We start from the raw sequence: 26,336 nt of genomic DNA, 5'->3' as shown, positions 1-26,336 counted from the left end.
CTCAAGAGCTGGGACATCCAGAAGCAGTGCCACAAATGAGGGGTGGGATTGACAAAATCAAATCCAATCTAGAAGGCCCAACCGGTGCCAAACTAGAAGTTTTAAAGGCTCATTATAAACAAAGAATGAGGCTAAAGAAAAAATTTTCCAACGGAAAAAAACCCTCGAGGTAGACCACTGGTCTCCTCAAATTGCGGCCTGCAAAACCTTGCGGCCAAATGAGGCATCAGACGATGCCATTACATCAACTTTATAATGTTTAGAGAAGGTATGCACCGACGACCAGGTAGCCGCCTTGCACACCTGGACCACTGACGCCTGATGGCGAAAGGCCCATGACGCACTAAGTGCCCGAGTGGAGTGCGCCTTAACAGGGAACGGGGGCTCCCGACCCTTAATAGAATAAGCCTGCACTACCGTCTGTCTGATCCATCTGGAAATGGTCGCGGCAGATGCAGGCAACCCCTTTTTGGGTCCATCTGGGATCACAAAAAGTGAATCCGTCTTGCGAAACGAGTCTGTCGTTTTCAAGTATACCCTGATCGCCCGGACCACATCCAAGGAGTGCAAAGCAAATTCCCGAGGATGACTGGGCTTAGGACACAGGGAAGGTAATACAATTTCTTCATTCAGATGAAATTCTGAAACCACTTTTGGTAGGAAGGATGGATTCGGACGAAGAACCACCTTATCTCTATGAACCACCAGATATGGTGAACGACAAGATAATGCGGCCAGTTCTGACACCCTGCGTGCAGAAGTAATAGCCACCAAGAAGGCCACCTTCTGGGACAACGTGGGTAGAGGAATCTCCCTAATATCTTCAAAGGGAGGTTTCTGAAGAACCGACAACACTAAATTAAGATCCCAGGGGGGTAACGGCGCGTGCACTGGCGGAGCCAGATGTCGCACCCCCTGGATGAAATTCCGCACCAAGGAATGAGTAGCCAAAGGCTTCTGAAAGAAGATGGCTAATGCTGAGACCTGACCCTTGATAGTACTCAAGGCCAGTTTATGCTCAACCCCTTGTTGCAGAAAAGCCAATATTCGACTAATCGAATAAGACCGAGGACGGAACCCCAAAGGTTCACACCATGCAATGTAGGACTTCCATGTGCGATGATAAATCTTTCTGGAAGTCGCTTTCCTTGCTTCAACTAGAGTAGGAATAACTGAAGCTGACAAACCTTTGTCCTTCAGCACCTGGGTCTCAATAGCCAGGCCGTTAAAGCCAGCGATCGTAAAGCAGGATGGAAGATCGGTCCCTGAGACAGTAGATCCTCCCTGAGAGGAAGTCTCCATGGGACGTCCGCCACCAGTCTGACCATGTCGGCGTACCAAGCTCGACGAGGCCAGTCCGGAGCTACCAGGATTACTGGGATTCCTTCCTCCTCTACCCTGCGAAGAAGTCTTGGCAGTAACGCGAGAGGAGGGAAGGCATATATTAGCTGGTATTGCCCCCACGGGGCGATCAGTGCGTCTGCGGTTTCTGCTAGAGGATCGCGGGAGCGAGCCACGAATCTCTGAACTTTCCTGTTGAATCGTGATGCCAACAGATCCACATCCGGGGTGCCCCACCGTAGGCACAACTGGTGGAAAACGTCTGGATGGAGGGACCATTCCCCCTGATCCAGGGTCTGACGGCTGAGATAATCTGCCTGCCAATTCTCCACCCCCGGGATGAACACCGCAGAGATTGCTGGAACAAATCGTTCCGCCCAGCGAAGAATGCAAGCCACTTCTTTGGCCGCTCGGACACTCTTGGTGCCCCCCTGATGATTGACATAAGCCACGGCCGTGGCATTGTCCGACTGGATCCGAACCGGGCTGCCCTGGAGCTGCTCGGTCCAATGAATCAGACAAAGTCTGATCGCTCTCAGTTCCAATACATTTATCGGTAACCTGGATTCTTCCGGGGACCAAAGTCCCTGGACAGATAACTGACCAAGAATTCCTCCCCATCCGGATAGACTGGCATCCGTGGTCACTATCGTCCAATATATTGGCAGAAATGACTTTCCCTGGCTGAGCATTGGAGACCGAAGCCACCAGACCAGAGACTCTCTGGTCTGTTTGCTCAATCGTATCTGATTGTCCAGGGATTCCGGATTCCGATTCCATCTGAGAAGAATCTCTTGCTGAAGAATTCGGGTATGGGACTGGGCAAATGGGACTGCTTTGAATGAAGCCACCATCAACCCCAGAACCCTCATGCACGTCCGAAGGGAAGACCAGCTGTTGGACAGTAACAACTGGACTGCTGATTGAATCTTTCGAAGTTTCCCTACCGGAAGGAAAACTCTCGTCCTGACTGTGTCTAGAATTAGACCCAGATATTCGAGCCTCTGGGTGGGAACCAGAAATGACTTTTGCTGGTTCACCAGCCACCCGAATTCCTGTAAAGAAATCATAGTAATTTCTATGTTTTGTAGCAAGGTCTGAGGAGACTCTGCATGAAGCAGAAGATCGTCTAGGTAACCTAGAATCGATATACCTCTTTGGCGCAGAAGTGCCAACATTGGGGCCAACACCTTTGTGAAGACCCGCGGAGCCGTGGCGAGACCGAAAGGTAACGCCACAAACTGAAAGTGGTTCTCCTCTACGGAAAAGCGTAGAAAACGCTGATGTCCTGCGAAAATGGGAATGTGAAGATAGGCGTCCTTGATGTCTATGGACGCTAGGACATCCCCTGGATGCAGGAAGGCTGCTACCGTGCGAATGGACTCCATTCTGAATCTTCTTATGTTGACGAAAGAATTGAGTGCTCTTAAGTCCAGAATTGGACGCACTTTGCCCTCTTTCCTGGGTATTGTAAACAGGTTTGAATAAAACCCTTGAAACCGTTCTGTCCAAGGAACGTGGACTACCACTCCTTGTTGTAGTAAATCTGTGACTGCTCTCCGCAGATCTTCTAAACGATCTGCGGATAGACGGATATTGGAAGGGAAGAATCGCGCCGGTGGGAGAGATCGAAACTCGATCTTGTACCCTGACCTTATGACTTCGCAAACCCATTTGTCCGGGATTCTGGAAAGCCATGGATCCGGGAACCGGCGAAGACGTCCCCCCACCCCAGTTATGGGTGGGGGCGCACCTTCAGGCTTTGGATGGTTTATCTTCAGGTCTGGAGGGGGCGGGCTTTTGCTTGCCCGACCAACGACCCCTGGCGCCTCCTGCAGGAGCTTTGGAGGACTTAGTTTTTTCACCCGCTGGACGAAAAAACCTCTTGTGAGCAGAAAAAGAAGGCCCTCGTCTTTGACGAGTTCCTCTACCTTTAAAATTTTGCGGTAAAAAGGTGCTTTTTCCACCGGTGAGATCCTTAATGATCTCATCTAAGTTGGCTCCAAATAGACGCTCTCCTGAAAAGGGGATATTAGCCAATGCTTTTTTGGAACCTTGGTCGGCTAACCAACCTTTTAGCCACAGTGTACGCCTGAGAACCACTGCTGAGACTGATGCTCGCGCCATTAATGGAGTGGCGTCTAACGCCGCATCACATACAAACTGTAACCCCTGTATCATTTGTTCCAACAAATCTGATACCGCCTGAGGGACTTCTTCTAAGTCCCGGCGTAACCACTTGGTCCATTCAGTTACAGCCTGCGAAACCAGACCAATAGCAATTATTGGTCTGAAAGCTGATCCAATCAAGGAAAACATGGTGCGAGACATAGCTTCTATCTTGCGATCCACTGGATCTTTAAAAGACGGAGCGTCTTCTAAAGGAATAACCGTGGCTTTATTCAATCTAGCAATAGGTGAATCCACCACAGGTGGTTCTGTCCATTTCTTAATAAGGGTTTCCTCAAACGGATAACGCCTGTCAATGCGTTTAGAAATATTAAAAGTGCGTTTTGGCAGACGCCATTCTTCTTCGATTGGATTGCCAAAACATTTGGGCAATGGAAAAACCTTCACCACTTTGATGCGCTTTTTAGTCCCAAAAGGGATCTCAGTTTCAGCTATTTCTGATGGAATACCCTGTAACCTTAAAGTCTCTTGAACAGATACAATGAGTGCGTTTACCAACGCTTCCTCTCGGGCTATGGCGGATGCCGAAACATCCTCCTCACTGTCTGAAGAGACAGGACCCGAGACACCAATACCAGATGAAGTACCTGCAACTGCAGAAATAGGCTCAGAGTCTGAATCCGAAGTTTCAGATAATAAGGGGTTAGGCGGGGGTCGCTTTCTTGCGCCCTGTCCCTGACAAGCCACTTCCACCCGGGACACAAAAGTTTCCATAATAGCTGACAAAGATTCAATTGTCAATGGGGTGCTGGAGGATCCCGCAGACCCCTCGAGGGGATCCGGAGGAGATACATGAGTGGCAGGGTCCATGTTAATACAGGACACCTTTGCCAGCAAAAACAAAAAAACTTTTTCTTTTTTTTTTTTTTTTTGTGTGTCTCCCCCTAGCGCAATAGCGCCCCTCAGAGTACCTGCTTCTCGATCCCAGAGAGAGAGAGAGGGACCCCCAAGGCTCACCAACCGATGCAGTGCAGTTTCCAACAAACTGCAGTCAGCGTCTGTCTTACACAGACTGGAAGGAGCTGTTTGCTTTTTCCCGGGCAGAAGGCGTGGCTCCGCCCCCTGTGTACGCCTTCCGGCGTTCCCAGCCCTCCACGAGGTAGCTGGGCTCACAAAACATGGCCGCCCCCATAGAAGAGACATAAGACTCCAAAAACATGGCGGCCGGCGTGACCTGAGGACATACATGCATACGGTCTACGGCAAAATGGCGGCGGACCGCCGATATCGTCTTCCCAGCACATCCACCTGCACTCTGCTAAGAGGTGACATATGGATCTACAGAGATATACTGCACATAAGGTAGGATTATACCTCCTATGTCTGCTGTAATGTTACAGTCTGCTGGGTAGAGTGTTAGCTCTTGAACCAAGTCCACTTCCCACAAACACATGCTGTATTACAAGGGGGACTTGTAAGTATCAGATATATACTGACCATATATGGAGGGGCCCATAATATATACTGCCTCATAATGAGGAAAAAAGGGAACGTTTACTCACCATACCGAACCGACAGGCACCCTCTCTTCACAATACCCTCTCCACCGGGGTGGGGGTTTGTGGACGCCTCGACTCTCTGGTACCTGGCGTCCAAGCGAGCTTTTAACTCGCAAAGTCAGTCCCTTTACTGGGACTCCGTCGCGGCCGACTCAGCGCACTGGTCTGCACGCGCTCTTAGGCAGAAACCGGGGTGACCACTGGATCTCAACATCCAGCCCGTCGCCCGGCCCCGCATACTTACTTGAATATGTCGCGGCCGACCAAGCGCAATGCCATGGTCTGCGCGCGCTCGTAGGCCGGCTGGGGTGACCACAAGTGTCGCCCAGTCCGGCATTTTTGCTTGAAGATCTCACAGGAAAAAAACACTGGAGAAAACTACCTAAAAAATGTCTTTTTCTTAAAGAAAAAAAGTCTTGCCAGGACCAAAAGATCCCAGCAAGGAACTTAGGTCCTTACTCCTGACTAGACAGAAAAAAACTGATTCCCTGTAGCAGAGAGAGGGAGGATATACCCTCAGGGACTGCCCCTAGGGTGGAGCCAGAACGTTTTGTCATTCTGCCTAGTCCTACTCCTGCGGAGACAACATAACCCAGCTCTTGAGAATCAAGAAGACTACGTCTGTCAATGAGCGATAGAGAAATATAGATTTATTGATAAAATGCATATAGTGACTAATTCAGTGCGGAAATGGTTATACATACATATCTCCCAATCAGGTGATTACTAAATATATTAAAGCTTTAAAACAAGGTAATAATAGTGCTCAATAAGTGCTGGTGCAAGTTAAAAATTATATATATCTTTGATACAGGTGAAGTGGCTGTTAATACCTATGGTAGCCACTAGGCATCGCACTCACCCTATGTAACATCCAAGATGGTAATAATAGACAGCTATTAAGCAAAAGGAATCCTGGGGGTTTCTTCCATAAACTGAGCAGATGGTCTGGAAGTTTGGGTGTTCATCAGACCTAGATGCTCCAATACAAAGAAGAAAACCCCATAGTGCAGTATAAAAATTGTTAAAGCGGAGTTCCTTCCACAAAAAAAAAAATTCAATGAACATACCCACTGGGACAGTCAGGGCTAGTACATTCCACAATGGCTAGCCTCTGATCTGTCCCGGTTCGCACTTACCTGCAAGAAGAAATACTCACTTTTAAAATTTCTTCTCCAGCATTGCCATCTCTGTTGTGGGCAGCTGAAGCCAGCGCGATCCTCTTCTGCATCCTCTTCCGTGTCTTCTTCTCCCAGAATGCGCCTGCACCGGCCCCTCTCGTCACTTCCAGTGCGGAAGTGACGAGCAGGGCCGGTGCCGTCGCATTGATTCCTGGGAGCGATTACGTTCAGCTACCAGGAATCATTGCAAACCGGAAATGACGGCGCGGGCCACGGCTGCCGAGGGAGGAAGTGGAAGAAAGGTGAGTATTTCTTTCTACAATAACAAGGTAAGTAAAAAGAAAAGAAAATCCTAACCATCCATTTCCTTTTCAGGTGAAGAAAAGCAAGCGGATGGCCACAAAATCGATTATGTCGATTTTGTGGCCGGAACTCTGCTTTTTTAACGTTGAAAGTATAGTGCACTCACGCTTAGGCTGCGGCTGTATCGGATCAGTTGTAGACGCCGGGAAGCTTCCGCGTTCAACGCCTCAGACTCCAAAAACCAGAATTGACGTTAAGACGTAAACTCCACCCTACGGGTTTCGTCATAGGACGTCTACTGGAGCTTTTTTTATTAGTTGTATTTGTTAGCGCAGTTTGAATTTTCCACTTCCACTGTGGTATTTTACCTGACAATTGCACGATCGTGTGACACTGTACCCAAATAAAAATGTTTATCCTTTTTATTTTCCCTATAAAAAGAGCTTTCTTTTGGTGGTATTTAATCACCTCTCCGTTTTTTATTTTTTGTGCCATAAACAAAAAAAGACTGATAATTTTTTACTTTCTGCTATAAAATACACCCAATAAAAAAATTTAAGAAATCAGATTTATTCATCAATTTAGGCCAATATGTATTCTGCCACATATTTTTGGTAAAAAAAAAAAAAATAATTTCAACAAACTTATATTGATTGGTTTGCGCAAAAGTTATAGCATCTACAAACTATGGGATACTTTTATTAATTTATTTTTACCTTTTTTTTTTTTTTTTACTAGTAATGGCGATCAGCAACTTAAAGCAGGAATGCAATTTTGCAGGGGACAGACACCTGACACATTTTGGGGACCCGTGACACTAATACAGCGATCAGTGATAAAAAAAATTGACACTGTCTGGGAAGGTGTTAACATCAGTTGCGATCAAGGGATTAACTATGTGCCTAGCCTGTGCTTACTCACTGTGTGGGAGTAGATTTGACTAGGGGAAGGCACTGATTCATGTTCCTGCTTAGTAGGAATACAAGATCAAAATCTTCCCTTCTGACAAAATGGCAATCTGCCTTGTTTACATAGGCAGATTGCTGTTCTGCTTGTGTACTGTGTAATCGGCAGGTGCCAGCGGACATCGAGTCCATGGTACCCACGGCTGGGCTCCCAGGGTGTGTGATCACAGCAGGAGAAGGTCACTGGTGGCATGCACGTCCGCCCCAGATGTGTCAGATTACGTACTAGGTAGTTGAGCGTCCGCCCTGCCGCAGTATATATACGGTGGCCATTCCAGAAGTAGTTGATTGAACAAGCTGATGTTAGAAACTGATTGGCTACCATGCACATCTGCACCAGACTTTGCACTCTCCAGTTTTAATAACTCCCCAACAACCCAATGACTTTAAGAGCCAATACTTTTTGTACATATGGTCTGTAGGGGAGGGATATTACAGGAGGCCCAGTACATTCCCAAATGTCCCTGCCTTTGTTTACTTGTCAGCATTGCAGGTAGTGACAGGCTCTCTTTAAATACATATATTCTCGTTCTTACCTTCATGTTAAATGTGGCGCAGTTACACGAATGGAGGTGACCATAGAAAGTCTGAGCGCACACACCCTGAAAAACAAGACGGTATATTTTATCAGAACTTTTTACATAATGACTCGCCAACTCAAGGACATATAGTCATGATTACTTTCTGCCTGTGATATTATTGTTCAGTACTGCAAGGTTTAATACAGCAGACAATTCTAAGCCCTGTACAGGGTTATATAAAAAAAAGAAAATTGACTGAATATGTTGTTAAACCAGGTTAGCTTTTTATAGTGCACTGTTGGTTTATACTGTCTAGTCATATTTGTAGGAGATTTATTGACACACAGTTTTTCTTTACATTGCTGCCAGTACGAAGCCTTTAGATCCCTGTATGCGGTACTTATAAAACAACAGATAAAACTATCCTCCAGGAACAGCACACATATAACTAGAAGGAATGATCCATTATGTATATGTTAATGTTTTATTTAGACCTTTTCAGCGAGGAGCATCGATAGTTTAAAAAAACTATTAGATGGGCACCCTAAGGACCGCAACATACAGGGGTATACAATGTACTATTGACATAAACACTCACTCACTCATCATAGGTTGAACCGGATGGATGATGTCTTTTTTCAACCTCACCAACTATGTAACCAGTTTGTTGGATTGTAGATTTCATTATAGTGTAAAAGTGGAATATCTATACATAGCATATCACTGTGGCCCATCTGGCATGAAGAGGTGATTCTCAGAGCATGATTGGATAGCAAAAGACTTTTGAAAGGGGAGTGTTGGGCCCTGTATTTGGTGCACAGACAACATGTGTGATGCTGGCAGTGTGGTAGCTTAGCAAGGGATGGAGAAGCGTTCATGGTATGGTATCAGAGAGTGTGTGAGCCAAGAGTAGGACCAGAGACCAGCAAAATTTGGTTGCAGTGCAAAAGTAGCACCATTGTCAATGTAACCAGTGTCTAGCATTTTTTTCTTGTAATGTATTATATATCAAAGCACACAAATAGTATCAAAACAGTGTTAATTCACATCTCTCTCTAATCAAAACGATCAATTCAGCCAAGCGCTCACTCCGATGGGGATGACAGGCGTGCCGCTCTCTTCAGGTATGCAACTTCAACATAAGCACATGAAAGAAAGGAGGTGCAAACCCCTAGTGCATTACCCGTGAACACCTTAAAAAAGTTTTAATAAAATGTCAAAAACATACTCACAGACATGAAGAATAAAATCGAATTACAAGAATCCACCACATGTGGAATGGAACATGTCCCCAGGGCCGGCCTTTGGGGTGTGCGAGCCGTGCGGCCGCACAGGGCGCCATGGGCAACAAGGGCGCCGTGCGGCCATCACGGCTCGTAGAAGATCAGGTGATTCAGGCCGCACAGCGGGAGGTGAGCGGCGACCGCAACCTGGACAGGCTTAACACAGGCCGCGGCCGCCGCTTACCTCCCGCTGTGCGGCTGTGCCTCTGTCACCTACTGCTGCAGTGAGGCGAGCTGTGTATCACACACAGCTCAGCCTCCGATCCACGCTGACAGTGTGGGCAGGGCGGGAGCAGGGGGAGAAGGGGCGGGGCGAGGAGGAGCTGACGATCTCTCCTCTGGCATCCCTGCAGGGAGGAGAGATCGTCAGCTCCTCCTCGCCCCACCCCTTCTCCCCCTGCTCCCGCCCCGCCCACACTCCCCGGGAATGTGTGGGCGGGAAGTTTGAAGAAAAATAAAAAGCTGCTGACTTGACTGTAAGGTAAGTGAGGTCTAATTCCTTCGAAAAATGTGAGGGGGGGCTCTGTGTGGGGGTTCTCTGTGTGAGAGGTGCTTTGTGTGGGGGGTCTGTTATGTAAAGGGGGCTTTCTGATGTGGGGGCTCCGTGTGGGGGGGGGGGTGATCTGATGTAAGGGGGTATGTATGGGGGTCTGTGATGTAAGGGGGGCTCTCTGATGTGGGGGGCTCTGTGTGTGGGGGGGGTCTGTGATGTAAGGGGGGCTTTGTGTGTGTGTAGGGGGTCTGTGATGTAAGGGGGGCTCTGTGTGGGGGGTCTCTGATGTGAGAGGGGCTTTGTGTGGGGGGGTCTCTGATGTTAGGGGGGCTTTGTGTGGGGAGTCTCTGATGTTAGGGGGGCTTTGTGTGGGGGGTCTCTGATGTTAGGGGGGCTTTGTGTGGGGGGTCTCTGATGTTAGGGGGGCTTTGTGTGGGGGGTCTCTGATGTGAGGGGGGCTTTGTGTGGGGGGTCTCTCATGTGAGGGGGGCTTTGTGTGGGGGGTCTCTGATGTTAGGGGGGCCTTGTGTGGGGGTCTCTGATGTTAGGGGGGCTTTGTGTGGGGGGTTTCTGATGTTAGGGGGGCTTTGTGTGGGGGGTCTCTGATGTTAGGTGGGCTTTGTGTGGGGGGTCTCTGATGTTAGGGGGGCTTTGTGTGGGGGGTTTCTGATGTTAGGGGGGCTTTGTGTGGGGGGTCTCTGATGTGAGGGGGGCTTTGTGTGGGGGGTCTCTGATGTTAGGGGGGCTTTGTGTGGGGGGGTTTCTGATGTTAGGGGGGCTTTGTGTGGGGGGTCTCTGATGTGAGGGGGGTTTTGTGTGGGGGGTCTCTGATGTTAGGGGGGGCTTTGTGTGGGGGGGTCTCTGATGTTAGGGGGGCTTTGTGTGGGGGGGTCTCTGATGTGAGGGGGGCTTTGTGTGGGGGGTTTCTGATGTTAGGGGGGCTTTGTGTGGGGGGTCTCTGATGTGAGGGGGGCTTTGTGTGGGGGGTCTCTGATGTTAGGGGGGCTTTGTGTGGGGGGTCTCTGATGTTAGGGGGGCTTTGTGTGGGGGTCTCTGATGTGAGGGGGGCTTTGTATGGGGGGTCTCTGATAGGGGGGCTTTGTGTGGGGGGTCTCTGATGTTAGGGGGGCTTTGTGTGGGGGGTCTCTGATGTGAGGGGGGCTCTGTGTGGGGGGTCTCTGATGTAAGGAGTGCTATGTGAGGGGGGTTTTGTGTGGGGGGTCTCTGATGTGATGGGGGGCTCTCTGATGTAGGGGGGCTCTAAATTAAGGGGGCTGTGTGTGGGGGGTCTTAGCTCGCACAGGGCGCCTGAACACCTAAGGCCGGCCCTGCATGTCCCTGTAGATAGGACCGCTAACACGTTCAGGAGTCAAGCTCCCTTCATCAGAGCTGGTCTTACAGCATGCCAAAATATATACAAATATAGCTAACACTAACCAGCTAACACTTTTAAACCAGACAAAAAAAAATTTTTCTACATAAATAAAAATTGGCGATTGTAAAAGTGGTAAATGGCTTGTCTCAACCTTGTAACAGCTGAACAGCTTAGTCTATTTAGGAAATTTGAAAAAAAAACTGACTTATTTGCTACATTATCAGGTGAAAATAAAGGGAAAAAATCTAAAAAAAAAAAAAAAAAAAGAAAATAACTACAGCCACCATATAAGGAATAGTACATTCCAATAAATATATTTTTGCTCTTGGGTTTAGGTATACGCTTTAAACTGCACAAATATGATTCTGATAGACTTTGACATGCTGAATATTCTATATAGTTTGTGCAATGCAGGCTTTAGCACTGTATTACATTTGTATACAAGCTTTTGACAGACAACTCGCCAGGTTAAAGCAAATACTCTATAGCAAGAAAATCAAAAGACATGGGCAATTTAGGTGGGCTGGTAAAACCCAAAGCTAAAATGAACAAAGTACTAGGCCTGAAGGAATCATCATTTTAAAAAGTAGGATTAGGAAAGAGACAAAACAACTCAAGGAAGAAGAGGAATCTATATGAAGAAATCATTTTAAGCTTGATAGAGCTAGGTTTGCATAGACAGGATTGTTTGGTAGAGCAGAGAGCAATGTAGCATTATAGCATCGAACATAGGAAACATACAAATGTGGGGTTTATTAGAAATGATTGAAGAACATAACATGCAGGTTAGGTCTGCTATGAGGGCCCCAACACACTTTAACTAGTATAGAAGTCAGGACAGTAACTAATTATAAACTACTGGTAGAATGATCAAACTTCATGAACTCTACGAGGCCGCTATCCAACCAACTAATGCATTGTGATTATGCTAAACAGCGTGAGCACAGATACACACAACCTTACCATAATAAAACTGCAGTAGGTTGGCCTAGGTGGCAATGGAGCCTCTTTCCCATGTTGTGTAGTAAGTAAGGCTCTATCAACAATCAAGCTTTACAACTGTCCCTTATAGGGGAACCTGCACAAAACAGTACACCCAGGAATGTCTGGGTGAAAGGGGAAAGGAGAAGCGAAAGGTCCATAGAAGTACGGTACCAAGTTTGGCATAAGTCAAAGAGATAAAAGAAAAGAAGGAAGGAAAGAAAGAAAAGGGAAGTGTGAATCCATCCGTGAATCCTCCATCGATCGTCCAGATAACCAACTCTATGTATCAGGGACCTGTATGTATGTTAGCCAGGAGGACCATATTTTCTTGAAGGGGTTATTTGTCGCATAGAACGCTCACTATTTTTTCATTCAGCATGATCCACGTAAGTTGACGTTTTATCAGTGCTATGTCTATAACAGGACTTTTCCACGCAGACGCAATGGCAATTCTGGCTGCCAGGAACATGAAGTATATTAAGGTCTTGGTTTGTCTAGGGACATTTTCCATTGGCTTATTAAGTAGGGTGACACTAGCATCTTTAACGATAACATATATTGACTTTTACAGCTCAGATGAAGCACACCATCACACGGAATTTAAGTCTAGCAGTAGGCAGCTTATCCAATGACAAAAGCTGACATATTTGATCAGTCAAAGTTTATTTGTGCACATTGTTGCAACCTGCATAGACAAAACCTAGCTAAAAACTATCCTGGTAATTCCACAAGTGAAGAGCGGACAGCACCGACAGGGAAAGCCCAGAAGAGGAGGTAAGGAGGCATCTCTGTTCAAAAACAGGTAAATATAAACCTCTTTTATTTTAGGGAAAAAAATAGGAGCCTTTAATGTAATTTTAAGCTGGTGCCATGACAGCTGCTTTGGGTTTCCTGTTTAAGGGTGGCTTCTCCAAGCTAATAGACTTGAGACTGCACTGTTCACTGTTAGCCTCCGTTCACATTAGGTCGCTCCGACTTAGGGGGCGACCTGTGAAGTCGCGTGCAGCGCGACTTCGGCGCAACTTGCACAGACTTCACATAATGGAAGTCAATGCAAGTCGCCTCCAGGTCGCCCCCGGAGTAGTACAGGACCCTTTTTCTAAGTCGGAGCGACTTGTGTTGCTCCTATTAGAACGGCTCCTGTACTACACAATGGGAGTGTGAGGACTGTGACTTGTCAGGCTGACAAGTCGCGGTCCAAGTCGTACCAGTGTGAATGCGGTCTTAAAGCGATATATTTAAGTCTATTATTTTTAAACAAAAACAAAAAAACAAAATATGTTATACTTACCTGGTCTTGCCAAGTGCTTCCACAGCAAGCAGCTTGCTATGGGGGCATCCAAGCTGAGCCGCTGCTGTTCGTGTCCATTCAGTAAAGAGAGGGTGTAAGACAGGAGGAACTTTTGTTCCTCTGAGGCCTCCGTAGGTGTCATCAGTAGAGCAGAAGTCTGATTGGATGCTGATGCCCTCATTGCCAGACCTCCTTTCAGCCACCTACTTTGTCAGATGTTTCTGGGCATCATAAAGCACCTTCTGTAGTACTGAGACTGTGTTGCAAGACCTTCTATGAAGTACTGCTGTTCTGGGCCCACCTCATTTACTCAGATCCTGATACCACCCTATCAGAACTTTTATGTTAATACACTTTGCTGAATTCATTTGTCTCCATGTGCATTCTTTCCACTCCAGGAACCAAATGCCTGGCCCCACCTCCAAATGTGCTGTGGGTGTAGTACGTTTTTAAAAGTCCTGCATGCTGTATTTTTGGTGCTCGTTTAAAAAGTGCACCTCCCCATTAAAAGGAATGGAAAATGCATTAAAAAATTGACCCACAGTGTGATTTTGGTGAGTTTTTTTTCTGGGAGTCAGAATCCATAAAATGCACCAAAATGCATTGAAAACATGTCAAAAACAGAATACGCATATTTTCAAAATGCATACGGCATTTTAAGTGGACCGGTGTGAAAGGGCCATAAGAGATTATGGAGGCAGAGAGAATGTACAAAGATCTATGCACAAAGTGGATTGAGACAGGAGCTCAATGTCCACATTTAAGCCTCATACCAATGCACAATCAGAAGAGCAGAATAAGGACCGAGTGGTTCATTAAGCCTGCTTCATGCTATAGATATATTTTTGTCGACCCACCGCAGTAAATACAGTATCTCACAAAAGTGAGTACACCCCTCACATTTTTGTAAATATTTTATTATATTTTTTCATGTGACAACACTGAAGAAATTACACTTTGCTACAATGTAAAGTAGTGAGTGAACAGCTTGTATAACAGTGTAAATTTGCTGCCCCCTCAAAATAACTCAACACACAGCCATTATTGGTGAAGAAAAAGTATAAATACTAAAACTGCGCAAAAGGATACAAATTAAATTATATATATATGTAAATATTCGTGATTTGGAGTGGAATTTCTTCCACAATGTCAGCTGCTACATAAACGTGAATAACGTGATAGTAGTGAAAAAGGAAAAATAGTAGCGCTTGACAAATCAAAATAAATCAAATAACATCATACAATAAAAATCGTGCAAATAAAGTCTCTGGTGTTCAAAGCAATTGGATCAATCAGAATGGCCAATGTTGGAAACACAGACTTGATAGAAGTGATCCCTTAACAAAGCCTTCACCTCCACACGATCACCCAGTGAGATGTGTATAAATACCGCTTACCAGATCCACTGGACCCCTTAATTACAGGGGGTCAAACACGCTGTGTAATCACATCAACAACTTGTACATCCCATCGTAGGAGCATCGTACGGAGGAGACCATCTTCTCCTCCCGGGACACTGAGCTCATCCACGGGGGACGAAATGGGATGTACAAGTTGTTGATGTGATTACACAGCGTGTTTGACCCACTGTAATTAAGGGGTCCAGTGGATCTGGTAAGCGGTATTTATACACATCTCACTGGGTGATCGTGTAGAGGTGAAGGCTTTGTTAAGGGATCACTTCTATCAAGTCTGTGTTTCCAACATTGGCCATTCTGATTGATCCAATTGCTTTGAACACCAGAGACTTTATTTGCACACAGCCATTATTGTCTAAACAGCTGGCAATAAAAGTGAGTACACCTCTAAGTGAAAATGTCCAAATTGGGCCCAATTAGCCATTTTCTCAGGTCTCAGATGTGAATGGAGAGCAGGTGTGGTAAATTTGGTGTTATCGCTCTCACTCTCTCATACCGGTCAAAGAAGTTTAACATGGCAGCTCATGGCATAGAACTCGCTGAGGATCTGAAAAAAAAAAAAAAAGAATTGTTGCTCTCTACATAAAGTTGGCCTAGGCTATAGAAGACTACCAAGACCCTGAAACTGAGCTGCAGGATGGTGGCCAAGACCATACTGGGGTTTACCAGGACAGGTTCCACTCAGAACAGGCCTCACCATGGTCGACCAAAGATGTTGAGTGCACGTGCTCAGCGTAATATCCAGAGGTTGTCTTTGGGAAATAGACATATGAGTGCTGCCAGCATTGCTGCAGAAGTTGAAGGGGTGGGGGGTCAGCCTGTCACTGCTCAGACCATACGCCGCACACTGCATAAAATTGTTCTGCCTGGCTGTCGCCCCAGAAGGAAGCCTCTTCTAAAGATGATGCAAAAGAAAACCCACAAACAGTTTGCTGAAGACAAGCAGAATGAGGACATGGATTACTGGAACCATGTCCTGTGGTCTGATGAGACCAAGATAAACTTATTTGGTTCAGATGGTGTCAAGTGTGTGTGGCGGCAACCAGGTGAGGAGTAAAAAGACAAGTGTCTTGCCTACAGTCAAGCATGGTGGTGGGAGTGTCATGGTCTGGGGCTCCATGAATGCCAACATGTAGTGTGACATACTGAAGTAGAGCTTGGTCCCCTCCGTTCAGAGACTGGGCCACAGGGCAGTATTCCAGCATGATAACGACCCCAAACACACCTCCAAGAGGACCACTGCCTTGCTTAAGAAGTTGAGGGTAAAGGTGATGGACTGGCCAGGGATGTCTCCAGACCTAAACCCTATTAAGCATCTGTAGGGCATCCTCAAACAGAAGGTGGAAGAGCGCAAGGTCTCTAACATCCACCAGCTCCCTGATGTCATCATGGAGGACTGTAAGAGGACTCCAGTGGCAACCTGTGAATCTCTGGTGAACTCCATGCCTAAGAGGGTTAAGGCAGTGTTGGAAAATAATGGTGGCCACATAAAATATTGACACTTTGGGTTCATTTGGACATTTTCACTTTTACTGCCAGCAGTTTAGACATTAATGGCTGTGTGTTGAGTTATTTTGAGTGAACAGTAAATTTACACTGTTATACAAACTGTACGCTCACTACTTTGCATTGTAGCAAAGTGTAATTTCTTCGATGTTGTCACATGAAAAGGTATAATAAAATATTTACAAAAATGTGAGGGGTGTACTCACTTTTATGAGATACTGTGCATGTATATATACATACACTTTTTTCACACGCTGAATGTTTTTAAATGTTTCAGTCATGTCTCTCCTTTCCCTTTTTTATCCAGACTGTACATATTAGGTTTTTGATGTGTTTTATCCCTCAGATCCTTCACCATTTGTGTAGCCTGGTTCTGGACTTAGAGGTAAAAGAGGTTTCCAGACCTGGACACAGTGTTCTAAATGAGTTTTAACTAAGAAATCATCAAGATGTAATCCCACAACAACAGAAGATATAGTGATAGGCAACCCACAGAGCCTCAACATGAAGCTAGAAATACCTTTTTGTCTACAGATTGATCTAAGATGGTTAGAAAGCCAAAGAGTAAACAGCTCAGCTAAAATCTGTTAGTCTTGGCAAAGGCAAATGCCGGAAAAGCAAATAATAATAAAATCCACTCTTAAAAAAACAAAACAAAAAAAAAAAACAGTGTGTTGTGTACTATACATATATCAAAAGAAAGGAATAGGCCAGATGTTTAGTAGACGATTTAAGAAAAAATAGTGAACAGAAGCAGTGTAACACAGTGCTATACAAAAAGATGTTACATGGGAAATATTAATGAGACAATGTTTTACTAAACTAAAATGTCATCCATTTAGAATTTGATTTATTTATCAATAGTTTTCAGGCATCTATTTTGCTTAATGCATTGCATTTGTTACCCCAACTTGATAAAGTATGGTACAGCTCACAGTATGGGGGAATTAAAGCTTGGTGCAGTACTGCATGCACAGTTTTCTTTTTGCAATAGTTTTTACTGAATTAAATAGGCACACTACAGGTTATGCATCATACCCATCGAAAGCAACACATCAACAGACCAGTAAAATTCCTGTTAATGCTATAGCACTTTATCATAGTTAGGAATAATTGACATGAGCATTATATCTGTTGCCATGCCATATGTCGGTCAATAACGTTCCATAACAAGCATGCAGATTTTTCTATATTTGGTAAGTCTACACCCATGGGCCTTCTCTCCTTTTTCCATTTTGCTGTATGTACAGTAATATAGGTCAGTATTGAACTGTAAATCCTGTTGCAATTGAGAAGGTTTAATGTATTGGCAGTTGTATGAACCTATAGAACAACTTTGGTCATAAAACAAATGGTATTACAAAAATCTGGCTTAGAGGGACTTCTCAAGTTTGTGATTGGGTATAGTACATTGGTTTTGCATAACCTGGGACATTGAATTGTGTAGGTTAAAAATTTGCCAATAGTACCTGCGCAAATGGAAAAAAGGGTGGGCAATACTCAAAAATATGTGTTAAATGAATCTATACAGTGCAATATATAAAGGTGCATAGGTGACACAATTATATGTTGGTATAAAACCAGAAAAGGGGGCTGCAACAAAATCGTGAAAAGTACGTTCAGGCAGTTTAATAAAGATAAGGTAGATACACTTACGTTCGATAAAATATAACGGGCATTCAGTCAGACAAGGTTCGGGGATAACACAGACAAGTGCCGCTTCCGCGTCACTCTTTGCGTGTCATCTGATCCCGGAAGTGGCGTAACAGCGTGATTGCGCTCCAGAAGTCCCGACCGGTTTCGTCAGCACGCAGGCCGTCATTGTCAAGGGTCATATGGGACTTTATTCACCAATTATTCACTTATATATGATCTGTTGATGCACTTTGTATTCAGATATTCGATTATGTTGTATATGAACTCACATTATATTTATGTTTAATTTTAAATGTAGTGCACTTTAGGTGAGCGCAGCTTTGTACACTTTAGGTGTAGTTTATATCACTGAATTGTGTAGGAATGCAAATGTCTGCGGAGTCCCTTTTTTTTCTTTCTTTTTTTTGTATTTAGCTCTACACTGCAGAGAGGTTAACCTGTTTTGCCTGTGTACGTAAGAATGTTGTCTGATCTAGGCTGTGCTTGCTAATAGGCACACAGCTGAGTTGATGCTCCTGGTAGGGCTCAATGAACCCTATGAGCAGTGCTAGGTCAGCTGCATGTTCCCATTAAGATACACAGCTGAGTGCCTAGATTTACAATTCAATTGCTGAGCTACTAAAAACTCTCACTGTGCATGGTACCACAAAGTGATGTGCTTCTTGTTAATATTTAAACAACATCCAAAGCTGCTATTCCAGCTTTGGATGAACAATAATGGGTTGAATTAACCATTGGTTTCTTATGTTTGTCATAGATAGCATTAGCAAGATTTCACAGCAATTTATGTTTTCTCTCTTCTCCGCCTGGTCTGTGATGAAGATGTCTTTCTCTTGTACCTGGATTCCCTATGTACACCATGCCATGCATGTACACATTAAGTGGGCTGCATTTGCTGATCTGCATAATCTGCTAAGCTGCTCTAATAATCCTAAAACAGTACTAACTTATCTGTGTTTGCTCCTTAGCATAGACAGCAGAGTATAGAGTCTAGAGTCCATGCGTATGTTGTACAAACTCATGCTAGGAAATTGTAAAGTTTCTTTGTATAAGGCACAGTGGAATGTATATATTAGATTGTAAGCTCCCAGGAGCAGGGCCCTCCTAACCCTCTTGTATTGAGTTGTGATGTTGCTGTATTGTCTCCCAATAATGTAAAGTGCTGCGCAAACTGTTGGTGCTAGATAAATCCTGTATGATAATAATACTAACAATAATATTTACAGCTTGCAATCATAAAATATTTAGGAAATTCTGAAGCACAGAAGGACTTGCATGATTTTATATTTGATTTTGCATATATTGATTACACATTGACCCTTCTACCCAAACCTCTGTTCTAGCTGCCCCTGAGAAATATCTTCCCTTTGTTACACTCCATGGGCACGGCAAAGGTGACACATAATAAGTAGGTGAAGTTTCTAAAGGGATCTGCCTGTAGCTGCAGACTGTGGAGCAGCTAGTTCAGCCTGCCTGGCTAGAACACATAAGCTCCCACCACTGCCAAAAAATTTTAAGGGGCGTAAATAGGGCTGCATTATAAGTCATCACTGATGGTGAGACTCTTGTTCTTGGGTCATAAGGTCTGTCCCAATCATTACAAGAAATTACTTTACTCTCTATTGTCTGATGTGTGTGTGATAGTGTTGGAGCAATAGAAGTAAAAGTTGGCTCTGAAGGATCTACCTTAAAATTATTTTTCCTTCAAAGAAGTCAATCCATGGTTGAAATATTGTATTGGGGGACCCGGTTCTGGTCCTAGGCTGCTACCTCTCTGAGAGCAACAAAGGAATTGCTCACCAAACAGTGAATTCTTTGATGTGTACAGAGGAGAGCCTGGTACAAAAGTTCATGTCACTTGAAGGAAGTTTTGAAACATTTAATGGTTAAGAACATCAAATACAGGTAATGCCTCCATTTTCTTATGTTAAGGCTTGATGAAGACTAAAGCCGGCGATAGATGGATCAAATCTCGGGCGGCCCAGGGAACAGCTGAGAAATGATCCATCTACGGGCAGGCTGATTGTACCCAAGTCGATCCATCAATCAAACTGGGTAAAACCAGCATGTCAGGTTTTCAGAATGTGATTATTGCCAGCGGCTATGACCGCTAGCAGTAGTCAAAGTGTTCTCCTGGCAGGTACGACTCCCCATTCCCCCCCTGCCAGAATATAATATAACACAAAAAGTTCCCTGCAACCCATTGCACAATCTTTGCCTGTTTAATGTCTTCTTCTGGAATTAAAGCCAGCCAACTGTACACATACAGAAAATACTCTCTGTTGGATATTTAAAATCTATTTTATATTATTCAAATGTTTATCGTCCCAGACCATACCAAAATCTGAAATATTTTTAAAGTGGATTGACCCCTTGCAACAGAAGAAAGTACAAAAGAACAGGTTTAACTATGTTATAATTTAATGTACATATTGTATTTTATACAATATGGTGATTAGGTGTTGTAAGGTTGCAGCTTAATACATTGGTAAATTTTACGTAAAATTTCCGTAACAAATACTGTATGTACAAACAGTAAGTTCTGAACCTAAAAACGTGTTTTATATTTATTTTGGTAATTAAATGTTTATTTTGAATATAAAAAATGTTAATTTGACAATATAGTTTGTGTCTCCTTATTAAAGGCGCTTAAATACCTACATATGGTATTGGCGTCACAAGACCGTATTATACGCATATAATAATTAAAGTTTTTCACTTTTAATTAGAATTTAATCCTATAAACAGTCTTGTCACATACACTTATGTCTATCTTGATTTGTCGGATTGGATTTGAAGGCTCAGGCAAATCTGTACAAAACTAAACAGCAATATGTAAAGGCCAATATATTTCACAGTATTGCTTCGATAACAAGTCTTATTTTATCATATTACACAGACTGTACTGTGTTTTGTTTTTTTATTCAGATTTTTTACTAGACACCTTGAAAACTATCCTTTTCAAATAGTATTCACAAATGCCCTATACATATCCTTTTTAAAATCAAGGCATAGTAACTTGACCCTTAAAGATAAAAGGTTTTCATATCAAAAATCCTTATCAGAGAATGTGAAATGATCCTGTTGCATTTCCTATAAGAAATACGTTAGATTTTATTTATATCAAGCTCCAATAAGCCCTCAAGGTTTTGTTGTTAGGAAATGTTATAAGCTAGGAAATTTATACAGTATGCTATTTACAAATCTTGGCAGGACTGCTGGGAAATTTCCTTTCAAATTTCCACAAGGGACGACATCAAATCTAAGTAACCAGCATAACTCTTGAATAAATCTTTCATGAACAAAGAGGTAAGCTAAAAAAAGCCTTTTCTTTCCTTTGTGATCTGGTACTTTCAAGATGAAAGTGAATTCTCTCTCTGTTGTGTAGGCACTTGGAATTCCTATCATTCACAGTGCAATAGCCATTTCACCATGGGCAAGGTTTAAGAAGAGGGCAAAGAAGTTCTCTTTTCTCTATATGGCAAATCCTGGGTTATTTCTAGCATGTTTTAAAAACACACATTCCTCAAAGATAAGAGATAAATGAAGTGAGATGACTTAATCTAAGTCAAAAACAACTAAATACAAACAAACTGTATAAAGAAAAGCTGTAGTGTCAAAAGACTATAAAGCTGATCATGTCACTCAATTAGATAAAATTTTACTGCAGCTTATCTATGTTGATCTTACATAGAAAATTTTACTAAGCCCTACCAACAACTGTATTGCATGTATACTAGTATGATGTGTCAGCCACTACAATTGACCCTTAAACAGACACTAAATGATATTCTATTCTCCAAACATGATCCATACACATTCACTATTTAATGGCCCTGTAATCTATTTTTCATTAAATCGTTTCTTACTGAATTTTCTGCTTCCTTTTAATGTCCTCTATGAGGGCTTGAATCTTTCCTTCTCCAGCTCACTGCCATGTATTTGGCATGAGTAGTGCACGTTGGTTGGGTAATGTGCCCTGCTCTGTGCAAACTACAAACCATATAGTCCAAGTCAACCTCGGGAGCGAGCAAAAAAGGATGGCCACATTCCTACATACAGTGGGATCATGGAGACTAAACACAGACACCCTCAAACAGAAAAAAAAATGTGATTTGGAGGCAGCTGAGAGCAATAGAAGGTACTTTTTTGAGTTAAAGAAAAAATACATATACTTGAGATGTTTTACCTGCCAAAGGAATTTTATTTCTGTTCATCCAGTCTCAATTTACACAGCCCTACACTCCCCCAGCCTATGACTGGACATTGCTCTCTCCTCCTACAAGCATGCCTATTGTACTGAAGCACAAATTAATGGCTCCTTGTGCTGTTTTTTCATCCCCAGTCTGAGCTCCAAACCAGAGATTAGCATTACTTTCATGAAATAATCACATCCAGAGACTGTGTCATTCTTGGGAAAGCAATAAAATAAAATCTTGCTAAATAACTGTGTTTGAAATTTGCAAGAGTAGCTGAATCATGTAAAGAAATTTAGCTTGACTTACTTAACCACTTGCCGAGCAGCAGCCGTAGTTTCACTATGGCAGGTCGGCGCTATTACGCAAAACGACATACCTGTACGTCGCTTAATGTAACAGATAGTAGGGGGCGCATGCGCACACGCCGGTTGGCCAGAGGGGGAGCAAATCAGTGGACCCGATGGATGCGATGTCCGCCAGCCACCCATGATCACTCCCTGTGGAGACAGAACGGTGGCCTGCCGATGTAAACAAGGCAGACCGCTGTTCTGTCAGAGATGAACACTGTGATCCTGTGTTCCTCCTATTTAGGAACACAGGTCTCTGTGTTCATCCAGTGAGTACAACCACCATACAGTTAGAAAGCATTACCTAGGAGCACACAACCCTCTGATCGCCCCTGGTGTTAATCCCTTCCTTGCCAGTGTCATTAGCACAGTAACAGTGCATATTTTTATCACTGATTACTGTGTCACTCGTGCCCTCAAAAGTGTCAGTCAGGTGTTTGAACTGTCCGCCGCAATGTCGCAGCCCCGCTAAAAACACTGATCGCCGCCATTGCTAGTAAAAAAAAAATTAAAAAAAAAAATGACATAAATCTATCTCCTAGTTTGTAGACGTGCTAACTTTTGCGCAAACCAAGCAATATACACCTATTGGGATTTTTTTTACCAAAAATATATGGCAGAATACATATTGGGCTAAAAATGTGGATTTTTTTTATTGGGAATGTTATATAGCAGAAAGTAAAAAATATTGGGTTGTTTTTTAGAATAGTCGCTCTTTTTTTGTTTATAGCGCAAAAAATAAAAACCGCTGAAGTGATCAAATACCACCCAAAGAAAGCTCTATGTGTGGGGAAAAAAAGGACATAAATTTTATTCCAGTACAACTTTGCACCACCGTGATATTGTCAGTTAAAGTAAAGCAGCGCCTTATCACAAAAAATGGGCTGGTCATTAAGGGGGTAAAACCTTCCTTTTCCTTAAGTGGTTAAAGTGTAATTGTGCCTTTAGTATGGTTACTATTTAATTAGCACACCCACACTTCAGCCCCCAAATGTTATACTTACCTGGTTCCGATCCAGCTAGATATTATCATCTGTGCGGCTTTCTATTCTATAACACCTTACATAACATGAGGCTTTACCGTAATGGAGACTTTCCTGATGCAGGCTAGCTGAACCAACAGCATTAGTCTGCTAGGGAGTGCACATTAAAATTGTATTAAAAAATATCTTGAAGTTCTGAATTGGTTTTAACAGATCCTTAAGATCCCAGATGAGTCCTTCATGAATACAGTACTCATCAGCTGATGTACTCTCCTGCTTACAGACTCTTTTTGAATTTTGTTTCAAGCCTTTTACCAAAGAGGATGTGCCACCGGTCGTCTAATCTAAAAAATGCAGATAGCTTGGAGAACTGGGAGAAAACTGTATATTAATCTACTAATCTCACACATATTCCATGATTATGTAAATAATCAAACTTTGTTTCTTAAGCTATTAGTCAAAACCAAAGTGGTGAGGTGAACAGATGCAGGCACTAGCTGAAAGTTTCCTAAAGAAGATATAACAAAGAATGTATTTATCTAGGCTTTACCAAGCTTACAGAATTTGTGAAACATCTTCAATGTGTTATGCAGCTATTGCTTCTTCTTATTTAGCTTTGCTCACATTTTGGAAATAATTATCTATGTATACATACATATACACTGCTCAAAAAATTTAAAGGAACACTTTGAAAATGCGTCAGATATCAATGGGGAAGAATATCATGCTGGATATCTATACTGATATGGACTGGGTAATGTGTTAGGAACGAAAGGATGTCATATCCTTTGATGGAAATTAAAATTGTCAACCTACAGAGGGCTAAATTCAAAGACAACCTTAAAATCTAAGTGAAAAAATGATGCAGCAGGCTAGTCCAATTTGCTGAAATTGAATTTGTAGCAACTCAAAATGTTACTCAGTAGTTTGTATGGCCCCCCACGTGCTTGTATGCATGCCTGACAATGTTTGGGCATGCTCCTAATGAGACGACAGATGATGTCCTGGGGTATTTCCTCTCAGGTCTGGACCAGAACATCACTGGGCTCCTGAACAGACTTAGGTGCAACCTGGCAGCGTCAGATGGACCAAAAAATATTGTTCTACATGTTTTCTATAGGATTTAGGTCAGGCGAGCCTGGGGGTTATTCAGTGGTATCAATTTCTTCATCCTCCAGGAACAGGCTGCATACTCTCGCCACATGAGGCTGGGCATTGTCTTGCACCAGGAGGAACCCAGGACCCACTGCACCAGCGTAGGGTCTTACAATGGGTCCAAGGATTTCATCCTGATACCTAATGGCAGTCAGGGTGCCATTGTCTAGCCTGTAGAGGTCTGTGTGTCCCTTCATGGATAGGGCTCACCAGACCATCATTGACCCACTACCAAAATGATTGTGCTGAATGATGTTACAGACAGCATAATGTTCTCCATGGCTTCTCTAGACCCTTTCACGTCTGTCACATGTGCTCAGGGTGAACCTGCTCTCATCTGTGAAAAGCACAGGGCGCCAGTGGCGGACCTGCCAATTCTGGTGTTTAATGGCAAATGCCAATCAAGCTCCAAGGTGTCAGGCAGTGAGCACAGGGCCCTCAGGCCACCTTCATGAAGTCTGTTTCGGATTGTTTGGTCACTGACATTCACTACAGTGGCCAGCTGGAGGACATTTTGTAGGGCTCTGGCAGTGCTCATCCTGTTCCTCCTTACACAAAGGAGCAGATACCGGTCCTGCTGATGGGTTAAGGACCTTCTACGGCCATGCCTAGCTCTCCTAGAGTAACTGACTGTCTCCTGGAATCTCCTCCATGCTCTTGAGACTGTGCTGGGAGACACCGCAAACCTTCTGGCAATGGCACGTATTGATGTGCCGACCTGGAGGAGTTGGACTGCCTGTGCAGGTATCGCCTCATGCTACCAGTAGTGACACTGACCCTAGCCAAATGCAAAACTAGTAAAAAACAGTCAGAACAGATGAATAGGGAAAAAAATGTCAGTAGGGTCCAGGTATCGCCTCATGCCACCAGTAGTGACACTGACCCTAGCCAAATGCAAAACTAGTAAAAAACAGTCAGAACAGATGAATAGGGAAAAAAATGTCAGTGGCCTCTACCTGTAAAACCATTCCTGTTTTGGAGGTTGTCTCATTGTTGTCCATCTAGTGCACCTGTTGTTAATTTCATTAACACCAAAGCAGCTGAAACTGATTAATAACCTTCTCTGCTACCTAACTGACCAGATCAATATCCTTGGAGTTTAATTGACTTGATGCTATACTCTTTTTAAAAAGGGTTTCTTTAATTTTTTGAGCAGTGTATATAAAAACCAGTTTCAATGAAGGCAAGGATTTGGTTCAAGTGCGTCTGCTTCACTACTGATTATGTGCCATTAGGCTTCTAGTCCCAGTGTGCCAGGGGCACATGAAAATAACAAACAGTATCTTAATACTGCATAATGATTTTCAGTTTTTATGATAATGAAAACTGAAGCTTATGTTTTCCAGTTACAATTGCCATTTGCATAAAAACACAGCAAGGTTGAAAGACCAAATGTTCCCAATTTCAAAGACTTCTATTTTTTTAAATACAACAGATCCAGACTAAGATAGACTAATGAAAAGCTTGGGTGCCTATCTTTAAGACTACATTCACATGGCACTTTAGCCATGGATAGTTTGCTGCATACAGAGGTGACTACACACCATACCAACAGTCTGTGCTATGGCCGCATACAAACTAGCCGATTAGCTGCAGCCATTTTGTTTGCAGCCAAAACTCTGCAGAAACTCCAAACCTGGACACAAACTTGCTTCATCCAGGGTTGGTCGGAGGCTCCATTCACATGTAACTACTCATCAGAGCAG

General features: G+C 43.6%; 1 protein-coding gene across 2 annotated transcripts in view; it reads right to left on the bottom strand.

The window, feature by feature from the left end:
• SPAG16 (sperm associated antigen 16) overlaps positions 1 to 26,336 on the bottom strand; it is a 1,690,414-nt gene that overhangs the window by 641,477 nt on the left and 1,022,601 nt on the right. For both annotated transcript variants that reach the window (XM_082260930.1, XM_082260929.1), the window contains exon 14: positions 7,956 to 8,021. In XM_082260930.1, the coding sequence (XP_082117056.1) occupies positions 7,956 to 8,021 (66 nt within the window). The remainder of the gene's footprint in view (positions 1 to 7,955; positions 8,022 to 26,336) is intronic.

The sequence above is a fragment of the Pelophylax lessonae genome (assembly GCF_965119305.1).
Source record: "Pelophylax lessonae genome assembly, chromosome: 6".
Taxonomy (NCBI): domain Eukaryota; kingdom Metazoa; phylum Chordata; class Amphibia; order Anura; family Ranidae; genus Pelophylax; species Pelophylax lessonae.
Note: the sequence above shows the minus strand (reverse complement) of the source record. Positions and strands in the feature narration are given on the sequence as shown.